This window comes from Chiloscyllium plagiosum, chromosome 31, assembly GCF_004010195.1.
Source record: "Chiloscyllium plagiosum isolate BGI_BamShark_2017 chromosome 31, ASM401019v2, whole genome shotgun sequence".
NCBI classification, from domain to species: domain Eukaryota; kingdom Metazoa; phylum Chordata; class Chondrichthyes; order Orectolobiformes; family Hemiscylliidae; genus Chiloscyllium; species Chiloscyllium plagiosum.
In genome coordinates, this window is record NC_057740.1 from 13,597,030 (window position 1) to 13,610,132 (window position 13,103).

Genomic DNA, 13,103 nt, shown 5'->3' on the forward strand with positions numbered 1-13,103 from the left:
TAGTTCAGTTTCTGGTCAGTCTTAGAATGTTGATAGTGGGGGATTCAACAGTGGTAATGCCATTGAATGTCAAGGGCAATGGTTGGACTCTCAACACCCAAAACCCTTGATTCCTTTTGTTTCCAAGAATTTGCCAATCTCGCTGTAGAATATGTTCTTCAACTGAGCACCTGTCGGCTATGAACCATTTGAGATACAATGACATATCAGGTCTCTTTCTCTCAAATAGGTGTTCCAGGAGTGCTAGTTATGCTCTTTTCTTTTTACTAAGAGCTGGAACTTCAAGCTCACCTGATCCCTCCTGAACCCCAGCTAAGTAAACCAACAGGTGGTTGTCGAAGATTTCAAATAGTTGAAACTTTATTGCTGGAACAGCACAGCAGGTCAGGCAGCATCCAGGGAACAGGAGATTCGACGTTTCGGGCACAGGCCCTTCTTCAGGAACGTGCCCGAAACGTCGAATCTCCTGTTCCCTGGATGCTGCCTGACCTGCTGTGCTGTTCCAGCAATAAAGTTTCAACTTTGATCTCCAGCATCTGCAGACCTCACTTTCTCCTCGAAGATTTCAAATAACCTTGGTGTGAAGGGGATACAACATTTGGTGTCACAGCTGGAATTAAAAGTTGGAACCCAAACTGATTATTTACAAATACTGCAGTATTGCTTAAAGAAAGCTAGAGGCTATGACTTTTTCATAATAACAGGAGGATGGAGAAATTATGAATTATGAACTATGAATATGTTTCAAATCATCCTAAAATATTGAAAGTTCAGTGAATAGTTGGCCTTAAAAGTGCTCCATTAAAAGTACATAGCAACTTTTAGAGGAATTATTGAATAATTTGGAAATAGCATATATCACCATACAGGGCTTCAATAAACTTTTTGAACCAAAACTCAAGGCATCAAGAAAAGGTCTTAAACATTAAGAACTGTTTCATGAAATTTAGTCAAACATACATTTTCCAGTTGATGTATTTTTCTGGAATTTATATTTTGACATTCACACACAATATTCATCCAATTAATTAACTGGGCTTTCAAAATGTGAAATTAAGAACTTTTCAAACTCTTTTTACTGTTTCTTTCTATCTGCCTCATGCTTATTTGTCTTCTTGAACAGTGGGAGTTCGATGTAGACCTCTGCCCTTAGTGTAAACATAACTTGTGGCCTTCAGACATTTGAAGTCTCAGTGCAAAATAAAAGTATAAAATTCAGGAGAAGAGTCCTTACAAAAATAAATCCATGTCTGGGGGCCTAAATTTCAGCAGAATATAAGCAAACTATTGTTTAAAAAAGGGGACATTTGTTTTGATAGCTTGTCCCATTTAATAATGTTAAAATGCAGTATCTCTCACCCTTCCCTGGCTGTTTCGAAGTAATCTATTTGCCTTAATGTCATGCCAATAGTAATTTCTACATAAATTATCAATGGCATTTTACAATTTCCTATCAGAGGAACGATCCCTATTGCCTGACACACACTAATGTCCTTTATATCACAATCAATACAACCTTGTGCCAGATCTTTTCAGAGTTCTCCCAAAAGCCTCATCGGTATAATGATTTATTTTAGCAAAAAAAGCTTCGTTACATGCCTACCATCTCAGCCTATAATTATTCTCTGAACCATTAAACTCATTCCAAAATACTAATCCTGCTGTTTCTGAAAAACTGTGAAAAATTAATTGTGTCTACTGTTAGCCTATTCCATATCCATTGCTCAAAGTTTGTTGAGATTTCACAAGATACCATCATAAGAAAACTATATTTCCTGTTTCAGGTTTAACCTCCTAGTTATGGGATCAATGGCACAAGTATAAAGTGCATAAGTACTTTAAATCTCAATGAGTTTGGATTAAAGGCTCAAAAAATTCAGATCTTGTTTCTATAAAAACACTATTCTAATAGAACTTGGTGGATACAGATTGTCCAATATAAAATTAGCTAAAATATAATTTTATTTGAATTGAAAAGCCCAGATAAAAGTTAAAAGTTCATATTACAAGCCTGTGAGCAAAAGAGGAATAAATCAGGAAAAGGTTTCATTGATACTAACCTTGAGTTTTAAAAGCTTCAAGGTTGCAGGAGAAAGGGAGAAAAAGTTCAAGAGAATAGTTCTAAATTGATAAATCAAGAAAGAAATAAATTATCTGAGAACCATTTCAGGACAATGCAACACCTGATTATTCTTCTCGCCAAGTTCCAACTGAAGTCAAAGTTGTACTGTAACTGGTCAAGAAGATCTCACTGTGTGGATAGATTGGAGAAGTTAGGGCCATTCTTCTTGAAGAAACAGTTAAGAGGAGATTTATTGAAAGTGTTTAAAATTATATGGAGTCTAGACAGAAAAGAAAGAGAGAAACTGTCCCCTTTGGGCAAAGAATTGAAGCCCAAATGAGATCAGTGACGTGGAAAAAAGTCTCATTAATAAGAGAAGTAGCTTTATCACGCAGTGAGTCATTACAAACTGGAATGAAATGCCAGAGTGTAGAAGCAGATTCAATCACCACCTTCAAAAGAAAATTGTATAATTATTTGAAGATTACAGGGTTACAAGGAAAAAAGACAGAAGAATGGGACAAGATGAGTTGCTCTTGCAGAGAACTAATACAGATACTGGCTGAATGACCTCCTTCTGTGCTGTAACTATGTTGCAGTGCCCTGAGAATTTTATCAGGTCTTAAGTATATTAATCTATTTCCTTAAAAGTAATCTTGAACTCCCTTCCCTCATCATCCTACAATGTATAAGATTTTAGACTTCCAAGGAGCTATGTTACAAAATGGTAGAAATATATATGTAAATGATAATCCCAGCAAAGTTATACTTCCCGTATCTCAACAAGATGTACTTATGTCAGGCCTTGTCTGACTGTAACAACTTCTTGTTTCAGGAGAACTATATTGGGAAGGAAAGGAAAAATAGAAATTGGAATATTATGGAGGTTGCAAAATTGTACTGGAATTATCACAAAGTTCCCTGTTGTATTGCAACAATTATTCTAAATTGGTAACACAATATTGTAGGCCTGAAGCAAAACTAAAGTCACAGACTTTCTTCACAAAACTGTTAAATGCAATCACAAAACTGAACAAGCAAAAATTCTAAGAATACACACACTTCTAACCAACTCTGGAGTCCAGCAATTCACCATTTGACATCTAAGAGTCATCCTTAGTATCTGTTGAGAGAAAATGTTTTAAATTATTATAATTGCATTGTAATTAATACACAGAACATGCCTAACAAAAAGTTATCTGTATGCCGAAGTCATAAGTCCAGTCAATGGTTTGAATTGTTAGACTTTGCCAAGGTAAGAATCAGAGATATATGGGGCCCAAAAATGCCTGAGACAACTTTATTTCCCAACCCAATTCCTATGTCAAACATTTTTGCTGAGGTAGGACCAGCAGAATAGCCAATTAGATTCATTAACATTTAAAGGAGATCAATAAGGTTTTCCAATCATCCTCCAGTTTCCAAACCCAGTATGTAGCTATTTTACTGCCAGGAAATTACTGCCCAGTCATAGACTGAGGTATAAGTTGTGAGTATTCCAATAGGCTGACAGACCCTCCCTGCTTCATAGAATCCTTACAGCATGGAAGCAGGTCATTCAGTCCATATCAACTCTCCAAAGAACATCCCACCCAGACCCACTCAATTCTTGTAACCCTGTATCTCCCATGGCCAGTCCACCTAGCTTGCATGTCCTGGACACTATGGGCAATTTAGCACAGCCAATCCACCTAATATACACATCTTAGGACTGAGAGAGGAAACTGGAGCACCCGGCAAAAACTCTCACAAACGCAAGGAGAACACAGGCAGTTGCCCAAGGCTAGGATCGAACCAGAGTCCCTGGCACTGTGAGGTAACAGTGCTAGCCACTGTGCTACCTGAATGTAATGTAGCTAAATGACATTCTGTAAAGATATTTCCTGAACCAGACTAGAGTGCTGGCCTGGCTGATTAATTTGTTTCTATTTAAGGTTTTACAGGGAGAGGGCACCTCCATTTTGAAGCACCCTATTGCTTTCTTAGCCTCTGCTTGACCGATTGCTCATAGAGTCATAGAGAGGTTCAGCATGGAAACAGAACCTTTGGTCCAACTTGTCCATACTGACCAGACATCCTAACCTAATCTAGTCCCATTTTCTAGCACTTGACCCATATCCTTCTAAACCCTTCCTATTCATGTGCCCATCCTGATGCCTTTTAAATGTTATAATTGGACCAGGTTCCACCACTTCCTCTGGCAGCTCATTCAATACATGCACCACTCTCTGCATGAAAAAATTATCCCTTAGGTCTCTTTTAAATCTTTCTTCTCTCATCTTAAACCTATACCCTTTAGTTCTGGACTCACCCCAAGGAAAATACTTTGTCTACTTCCCCTATCCTTGGCCGTCATGATTTTATAAACCTCTATAAGGTCAACCCTCAGACTCTGACACTCCAGGGAAAACAGCCCCCGCCTGTTCAGCCCCTCCTGAAAGCTCCAACCCTCCAACTCTGGCTTCTGATAGGCCAGCCAGTCTTGAGAGTTGAACCAACACCCTTAATTGGACAAAGAACCTGTCTCCACTCCATAAGAGATAGTAGTGTAATGGTAATATCACTGAACTAGTACTCCGGAGGCTCAGGCTAATGATTTGATATGGGAGTTCAAAACCGACCGTGTATCTGGAGTTCTAATTCATATATGCTGACAAGAAACACCGGAACAAGACCACTATGCTCAATGCGATAGATTTTGAACAGATCTAGCAAATCAGAACTGCAAATCCATGAGGGGCTGTGGGCCCCTCAATCTACAACCTCAGTTTTGGGTGGCATGGTAGCTCATTGGTCAGCACTGCTGCCTCTCAGTGCCAGGGACCCAAGTTCAATTCCAGCCTTGGGAGACTATCTGTGTGGAGTTTGCATATTCTCCCAGTGTCTGTGTGGGTTTCCTCTGGGTGCTCTAGTTTCCTCCCACAGTCCAAAGACGTACAGGTTAGGTGGATTGTCCATGGGAATGCAAGATTAAGGAATAGGCTAGGGGGATGAGTCTGTGTGGAATTGTTGGGCTGAATGGCAAGTTTCCACAGCAAAGGGATTCTATGATTTATGACCCAGCATATACGCCTGTCTACTGTTACCATCAAACTAGAGGATCAGCCTTCAGTCAATGTGGAAGGCAGCAACACCAGGCAGACCAGAAGATGACGTGCCAAACCACTGATCCTATAACACGGGACAGCTAGCATGCTAAGCAGTGAAAACAACATACAATAGCGAGAGCTAAGCAATTCTACAACCAGTGAATCAAATCAAAGCTCTGCAATCCAATCACATTCACTCATGAGTGGTGGTAGATAATTAAACAACTAAATGGAGGAGACGTCTCCACAAATATTCCTTCCTCAATGATGTGGAAACCCAGCATATCTGTGCAAAAGACAAGGATAAATTATTTGGGTTAGCACTGTTGCCTCACAGCACCAGAGACCAGGTTCAATTCCCACTTCGGACAATTGTCTGTGTGGAGTTTGCACATTTTCCCCGTGTCTGCGTGGCTTTCCTCCCACAGTCCAAAGATGTGCAGGTTAGGTGAATTGGCCGCGCTAAATTGCCCATAGTGTTAGGTGAAGGCGTAAATGTAGGGGAATGGGTCTGGGTGCATTGCTCTTCGGAGGGTCGGTGTGGACTTGTTGGGCCGAAGGGCCTGTTTCCACGCTGTAAATAATCTAATTTTCAACTATCCTCAGCCAGAAGTGCTAAGTAGATGATTCATCTTGCCCTCCTCCAGCATCACAGACCAGATTTTAGCCAATTCAAACCATTCCATTATTGTATCAAGAAACAGCTGAAGGCACTGTAAAGAATATTTGGCTTGACAATAGTACTGAAAACTCATTTCTCTTGGCACCCTTAGCCCAGCAGTTCCAGTACATCTACAACAGTGGCATTTACCCATCAATATGGATAATTGCCCAGGTATGGTCTGTCTACAAAAATCAGACCAAATTCAACCTCACCGATTACCACCCTATCTTTCTATTGTGCATTATCAACAAAGTGATAGATGAGTTTTCCACAGTGCTACAAGTAGCACTTACTCAACAATGACATCCGGATTGGCTTCCTCCAGGGCCATTCTGACCTTGTCACAGACTTAATCGAAACATGGACAAAAGACTGAACTCCAGAAGTAAGGTGAGAGTGACTGCTCCTGACTACCCCACAAAAAGCCTATTAAAATGGGAGTTAATGGGACTCGGGAGAAAACTTCTCCTCTGGCTGGAGTCGTAGCTACCACAAAGAAATATGGCAATGGTCTTTGGAGGTCAATCTCAGACCCAGGACATCATTGCACAAATTCCTCAGGATAGTGTGGCCAACCATCATTAGTTGCTTCATCAAAGACATTCCCACCTTCATAACATCAAAAGTGAGAATATGGTTCACTGATGGTTACATATGTTCAGCACCATTTGCAACTCCTCAGATACAGAATCAGCTCATGCCTACTTGTAGAAAGACCCAGAGAACATGCAAGCTTGGATGATAAATAGTAAGTTACATTCATGCCACACAAAGACCATCTTCAAGAAGAGAGAATCCAATCACCTCTTGACATTCAATGGCATTAGTATAGCTGAATTCCCCTATTATCAATAGGTTGGGGGCTACAATTCACCAGAAATTAAACTGGACCAGTTATGACAAGTTAGCAGCTGGGAATTCTTTGGTGAGTCACAGACATCCTTTCTCCCCATGGCCTATCGACCATCTACAATGTACAAGTCAACTGTGTGATGGAATACTCTCCACTTGCCCCTACAAGTATAGATGAAGGAGTTCGACACCCTCCAGTACAAAGCAGTCTACTTGATTGGCACACCATTTATCACCTTCAATATTCAATTCAATCGCCACTGACACACAGAGGCAGCAATGTATATCTTCCACAAGATGCACTGTGCCTTCGGCAGCATCTTCTAAACCCATGGTCCTAACCAGCAAGAAGAACATGAATTGAAATACCACCATATACAATTTCCCCTCCAAGCTACACACCATCCAGACTGGTAACAATACTGCCATTCCTTTACAATTTATGGGTCAAAATTCTGGATCTTGATTCCTTAGAGCACTGTCCAAGGGACTGCCCCAATCAAATTTTCTTAGATGAGTGCATCTCCAACAGTAATCAAGAAGCTCAACAATCTAGAATAAAGCAACCTGCTTGATTGACACCACATTGACAAACATTCAATCCCTCCACTACCAAGTTTCAGTACCAGTAGTGTATACAATCTACAAGATGCCCTGCAGAAATTCACCGAGGCTCCTTAGACAACACCTTCGAAACTCACAGTATTACCATCTGAAAGGACAAGTGTCGTCAATACATGGGAACACCACTTGCAAGTTCCCTTCCTTGACTTGGAAATGTGTAGCTGTACCTTCATTGTTATTAGATTAAAATCCTGAAGCACCCACCGTAACAGCATTGTGGGTCTACCTTGGACTTCCAGACTTCAGCAGTTTAAGACGACAGTTCACTACCACCTTCTCAAAGGCAACTAGGGATGGGCACAGCCTGTTGTTGCAGTCAGTGACTCCCACATCCCATGAGTAAATTTAAACACTCAGTGATTCCCATTATAAAAATCAGGAAATGCATTTAGAATTGTAAATAAAAGTCCATAACAAATAAATGTATCACCTTTGATTTAGAAAAAATGGTACAAACCTTGTAATTCTGCAGTTTCTAGCTGACACGTAGCTCCCAGTATACAGAATATCACACCTGACCACATTGTTTGTCATTACTGATTCTGGAACCAGGAATCCTGGATTCACTGAAACCTACAACAGTAATAAGAATGATTAGAGTAAGATAAAGTATGAATAATTCAACTCCGATGGGAAGTGTATTCATTGTAGTAACTGAATCAGTGGAATTCACTACCCCAAAATGCAGTGGATGCTGGGACAGTGAGTAAGTTTAATGAGGACTTAGATTTTTAATTGGTAATGGATTAAAAGGTTATGGGGAGAAGGCAGGAAAATGGGGGTGAAGAGCATATCAGCCATGATCAAATGGAGAAGCAGACTTGGCGGTCTGAATGGTCTAATTCTGTTCTATGTCTTATGAATCTATGAATCTTATAACAAAGGGGGAAACCCATGTGCTAGATGGTTTGTCTCAGTTAGCAGTATAAGGAAACAATTGTTGGGCAGGGATTTTCTCCACATCAGGAAGCTTAGAAATTACAAGTCTGCCTCAAATACATATTTCCCATTTTCAGTGGTCATGGTTTCTGTGAACTTAGTTCATAGAAGTAGCTGGCCATTTAATTCATCTGCTGCATCCACAGAAGAAAGATTTTGATAGCCTTGGAGTGTAAAACCCAAGTAGCCTGTGAAGAGCAAGTCTGAATTTTATACATTTCATCGACTATCCAGGATCTCTTTTGGAGAGGATGAAGATGCTTTGTGGCTCTAGTCTCAGGACACCTTTAGTGGAGGTCAGGTACACTTTGGAATTGATCAGTGGCCTTTGGGATTTTTAAAAGTAAGCATAAGTGTGTGAAAAAAATTGCATAAAGCATATTGGAACTGTCAACATACAGGTCAAAATCAACTATCATGACTGTCAGAGCACCTGCCAAAAGGAACCTGGTAAGTGTCAAGAGAGGCCTTCAACAGTACCTATCAAAATTGACTGAAACACCTGTCAAAAGGAGCTGTTGAGAAGACCTGTGAAAGGGAGCTGTCAAACTATCATTAGATCCTAAAGTCTTATCATTGAAATGTTTGGATGAAAACATATCTGGATTGTTTACCCTGGCTATTTTACCCTGTCTATTGATAAGTCTGAGTGCTTCCAAGGCTGTATTAGTGCTACATGCCTAAGTTATGACTATCAGTTATTCCAGTGGGGTTCTTGTGATTTCATGGTTAAATTGACAACTATAAGTAGTCATAGACTGTTTGATGTGGAACTATGAATGCTATGGCTATTTGTTAAAGGGGATTGTGCCCTTTAATAAAATATTTATTGTTTGAAGGTGAAGGAATGTAAATGGGTTGATGAATGAGAGAATTCAATGTTGTGAAGTCTGTAATAGACAGTTTGAACTTTATTTCACAGAAGTTCATTGTATTTATATGGAGCCTGAGCGCTGTGCATGCTGGATACATGGTAAATTGACAATGTAAATGTAAAGGTGAAAAATAGTGGTTGGGAGGATATTGGTTAGCATATAAAAGGGCAATAGGATAAGTGGATCACCATATTTCATCAATGGTTGGTAGAACGGCTGCAATTGCTGGCTGGAGCAGGGCAGCTTGACATAGCAGTACGAAGGGCCTTGGAGGTAGGTAAAGGAGCATATGATGGCATGAATTACCATGGATGGAGCAAGGGGACACTGATCCCCAAAACAGGCCTTCTGCTAGTGGCTTCCACACCAGGCAGCCTCCAAAATTCCTCTGGAGTTGCACGTTCTGGCTTTTAATCTCCACCAAAAAGCTAACATTCAGTCATCCATTTCTGAAGGTCGAGTTTACGGAATCTGTCTCTGTGCACCAAGCCAGAAAAACCTGGTCTTTGCCTGAAATTATCATTACACCTTAAAAGTCAGTCACCATTTCCACTTTTGATTGACTTGTTCCAGAAAGTGAGTATTTCAGCAAAGAACATGATCTGTCTTAGCTATGACGTACTGTTGAAATTCACAGTTATTGAAACCCAGCCTGTAGAGCCGATTTGGGTCAGGCCACCCATTTTATATTCAACAAGCCATCACAAAGTAAAATTGGTTGAGATACAAAACAGGTGCAAATGCAGAACCCATAACTACTTAGATCAAGATTAACCTCTCAACATCTCATCTCACACATGAAAGGTAGTCTCCCTGAAATTCTTTGATATTAAATTTGCTTTTGTCACTTCTTAAAAAAAAGAGAATTGTATATTTTACAGTAATTTTGTTAATCCCAAATGGATTAGATTACTTACAGTGTGGAAACAGGCCCTTCGGCCCAACAAGTCCACACCGACCCTCTGAAGGGCAACCCACCAGACCCATTCCCCTACACCTAACATTATGGGCAATTTAGCATGGCAAATTCACCTAACCTGCACATCTTTGGACTGTGGGAGGAAACTGGAGTACCCGGAGGAAACCCAGGCAAACACGGGGAGAATGTGCAAACTCCACACAGACAGTTGTCCGAGGCAGGAATTGAACCCAAGTCTCTGGCACTGTGAGGCAGCAGTGCTAACCACTGTGCCACCGTGCACAGAACCTGTTTTTAAAAATGAGGTAGAAAGACAAAAACCCAGGGCTTAAAGACCTCTGCTTCCATTATCTCAAAGTCTTGAAATTGGAGCTATCGTGAACCAGCATGTGATCCCAGTGCAGTGGGCAGTGCAAATGCCTAAAGGACTAACAGCAGGATCATGGCAAGTTATTCCTTCCTCTTGTTAGATTATTACTGATAAACAGTTTACATCACTTTGGCACCCGAGTAGCAATATGTTGCTTGCAATAGGGCAACCACATTGGCTTGCTCAGAGTCATCAGGAATGTCTGGAAGTGGTTTTAGGCATGTTGCTGGCAGTTTCCCTCAGTTTAATATGAATCTGGAAGAAGGACTCCTGCATGTCTGATAAATGAAGAAAATTAATCTTACCTTTTTAGTGGCTGTCTCCAGTAAACACTTTAAGGAACAATAGTTCAGCCAGTAAACAGTTTAAAGAGATGGCAGCTTTAATAGAGTGTGCTGCAGTCATTCACAGTCCCATTTGAGAAAGAGACCTGAAGCAAAAATGAGTCTAGGGATTTCCATATGAATGTGCTGGATATCCTAGATGCCTTTTGCGAAGACCTAACCAATATGATGGACGGCATACTTCCAGCCAGGAATATGCACACAGTATCTACAATGCTGGAGCCTTAGAATCCTGTTTTGGATTCCGTATGGTGCCAATTAATTTTCAAGCCAAGACTTGAACGGAAATCAACTTATTATTTTTTGTTCTTCAGCTTACAGCTTGCTAAAGCCTGGCAATTCTTTGATGGTATCAGCCATCAGCAGTTTGGGTACCATGAAATAGTGAGAAATCAGTGTATATTTATTTAAGAATAAATACCAACTGGCACTCCCAATCCTGATCACTGTCCAGCATTTGCAGCTGCAACTGTGCCTGGAAGTCATGTGAGGACAGCATCAGCCTCATATGCAATTCCACACACTGTATGATAACCTGCCAACATTCACCATCTATGTTCATATGTGATGATTAATCAATGGGGAAATAGGTGGACCCAGACAGCACCTGTTTAACTTGCAACCAAGTCAAAATCCACTCCTCAGAAGTGTAGAGAGCTGAAAAGAATTGAAAATAAAAGCAGTGAAATTCTTTCATGCCTCTGTCACATTTTTCAGGCAGGGATGTGGATGACCTATGTGAGATTCCTCAAGCTCCATGTTGGGCAGTCTACAGCAACCTGTGAATGCCAGTCCAAAGTCTACTGCAACTTACAACAGATTATTTTTTTCTCCATTTCCCTGCATCTTGCATCTTAGAAGAATTGAAAATTGAAGCTGAGTTGCTTTAAACCCATGCCAAAAATATTTAAATTCAATTAATGAATAAATATGAATTAAAACACCAGTCTCAGTAATGATAATCAAAATACCAGATTTTCCGAAACATCCGTGCAATTCATTCATGTTTTTTCAGGGAAGAAAATCTGCCTTTCTTACCTGGTCTGATCTATGTGTAACTCCAGACCAACAACAATCTATTTAAATTTTATCTGTGCTTTGAAATGGCTCGGCAAGCCACTCTGCTGGATCAAATCATCACAGAAAAGTCAAATAAAAATAAAACCAGATTGATCACCTTACAGGCTTAGACACTAAAAACAACAAAGCACAACCTGCCCAGACAATCCAGCAAAGTTCTCTCCAATATTCTCTGGGGACCTATGTTAAAATGAGGAGGACAGTCCCACACACCATGCAAGTCACAACATAACATAGTTCTAATCACCAAGTCATGCATTATATCTAACATTCCAAAATGCCCCATCACCATCTGTCATGTGCCAAGTTCAATGAGTAGGATAAATAAATTAGAGCTGGTTGCACATTGGTTTACAGGAAGGTGGAGGCCCTGAGAGTCCTTCACATAGCATCTTGACCCCATCTCCATGAGGCAGTTGGAGTGAAATAAAGGCTATATGATCCCAAGGCCTTTGCCCAACTCACCTTACTTCTCCAAAAGCCTGTCCACAAAGCAGGCTGGGAGGAGAGGAATCCAGGCTAACAAGCAACATACTTCCAATGCCCACTTTCAAATGAATTCTGCCAAAGTTAGCTTAGAGCGTGCACCACCAATGAACATAAGGTCAGTGTTAGGTAAACCCAAAGTGTAGGTTCAGACCTAGCCCTCACCCACGTCCTGGTCAACAGTACTTGAGAATTATTCTGTTTTTCTAGCTCTGCTTGGCAATCAAAAAGGCAAATAAACAAAAGGTTTTATTAGTTAGCTCTGTTGCTTGGCATTTTTTAAATGGTCATTATTAAGTTTAAATTAAATTAAAATTAAGTTTAGAAACAAAAATAACAAATTGATAGATAATATTGTGCCTTTTCCTTCTGAAATTTGTCTTTGAGTAAGAAAAGAATTATTGAAGTACAGTTCTGCACATGAAAGGGGTGGACAACATCTGGTATATCATCAAATAAAATGATGGAAGGTGCAATCAAGTGACACTCACCCAGCAATGATCTGATCACCATTGCTTTGTTTGTGTTCTGCAAAGATGACTTGATTACAGCCCTCAGTGCTGTTTTGGTCCAAACATGGACAAAAGAGGTGTTGAGACAGTGATTGCCTTTGGCATTAAACTAATAGGTGTTTGCAATTTTGGAGAAGATTTATAGTTCAGGTTGTAAGTTTGCTCCCTAAGCGGGTAAATTTGTTCTCAGACATATCATCACCATGCTAGGTAACATCATCAGTGAGCCTCCAATGAAGCACTGGTGTTCTGTCCCACTTACTATTTATGTGTCTTGGTCTGTTGTG

The 13,103-nt window shown here is 40.3% G+C and overlaps 1 protein-coding gene across 2 annotated transcripts in view; it reads right to left on the reverse strand.

Moving 5' to 3' along the window:
• Positions 1-505: 505 nt before the first annotated feature.
• Positions 506-13,103, reverse strand: part of LOC122565226 (protein-lysine 6-oxidase-like) — a 39,368-nt gene continuing 26,770 nt past the window's right edge. For both annotated transcript variants that reach the window (XM_043720985.1, XM_043720984.1), the window contains 2 exons: positions 7,749-7,864; positions 506-3,185 (listed from right to left, as the gene is read on the reverse strand). In XM_043720985.1, the coding sequence (XP_043576920.1) occupies positions 3,179-3,185; positions 7,749-7,864 (123 nt within the window). In that variant the 3' untranslated portion in view covers positions 506-3,178. The remainder of the gene's footprint in view (positions 3,186-7,748; positions 7,865-13,103) is intronic.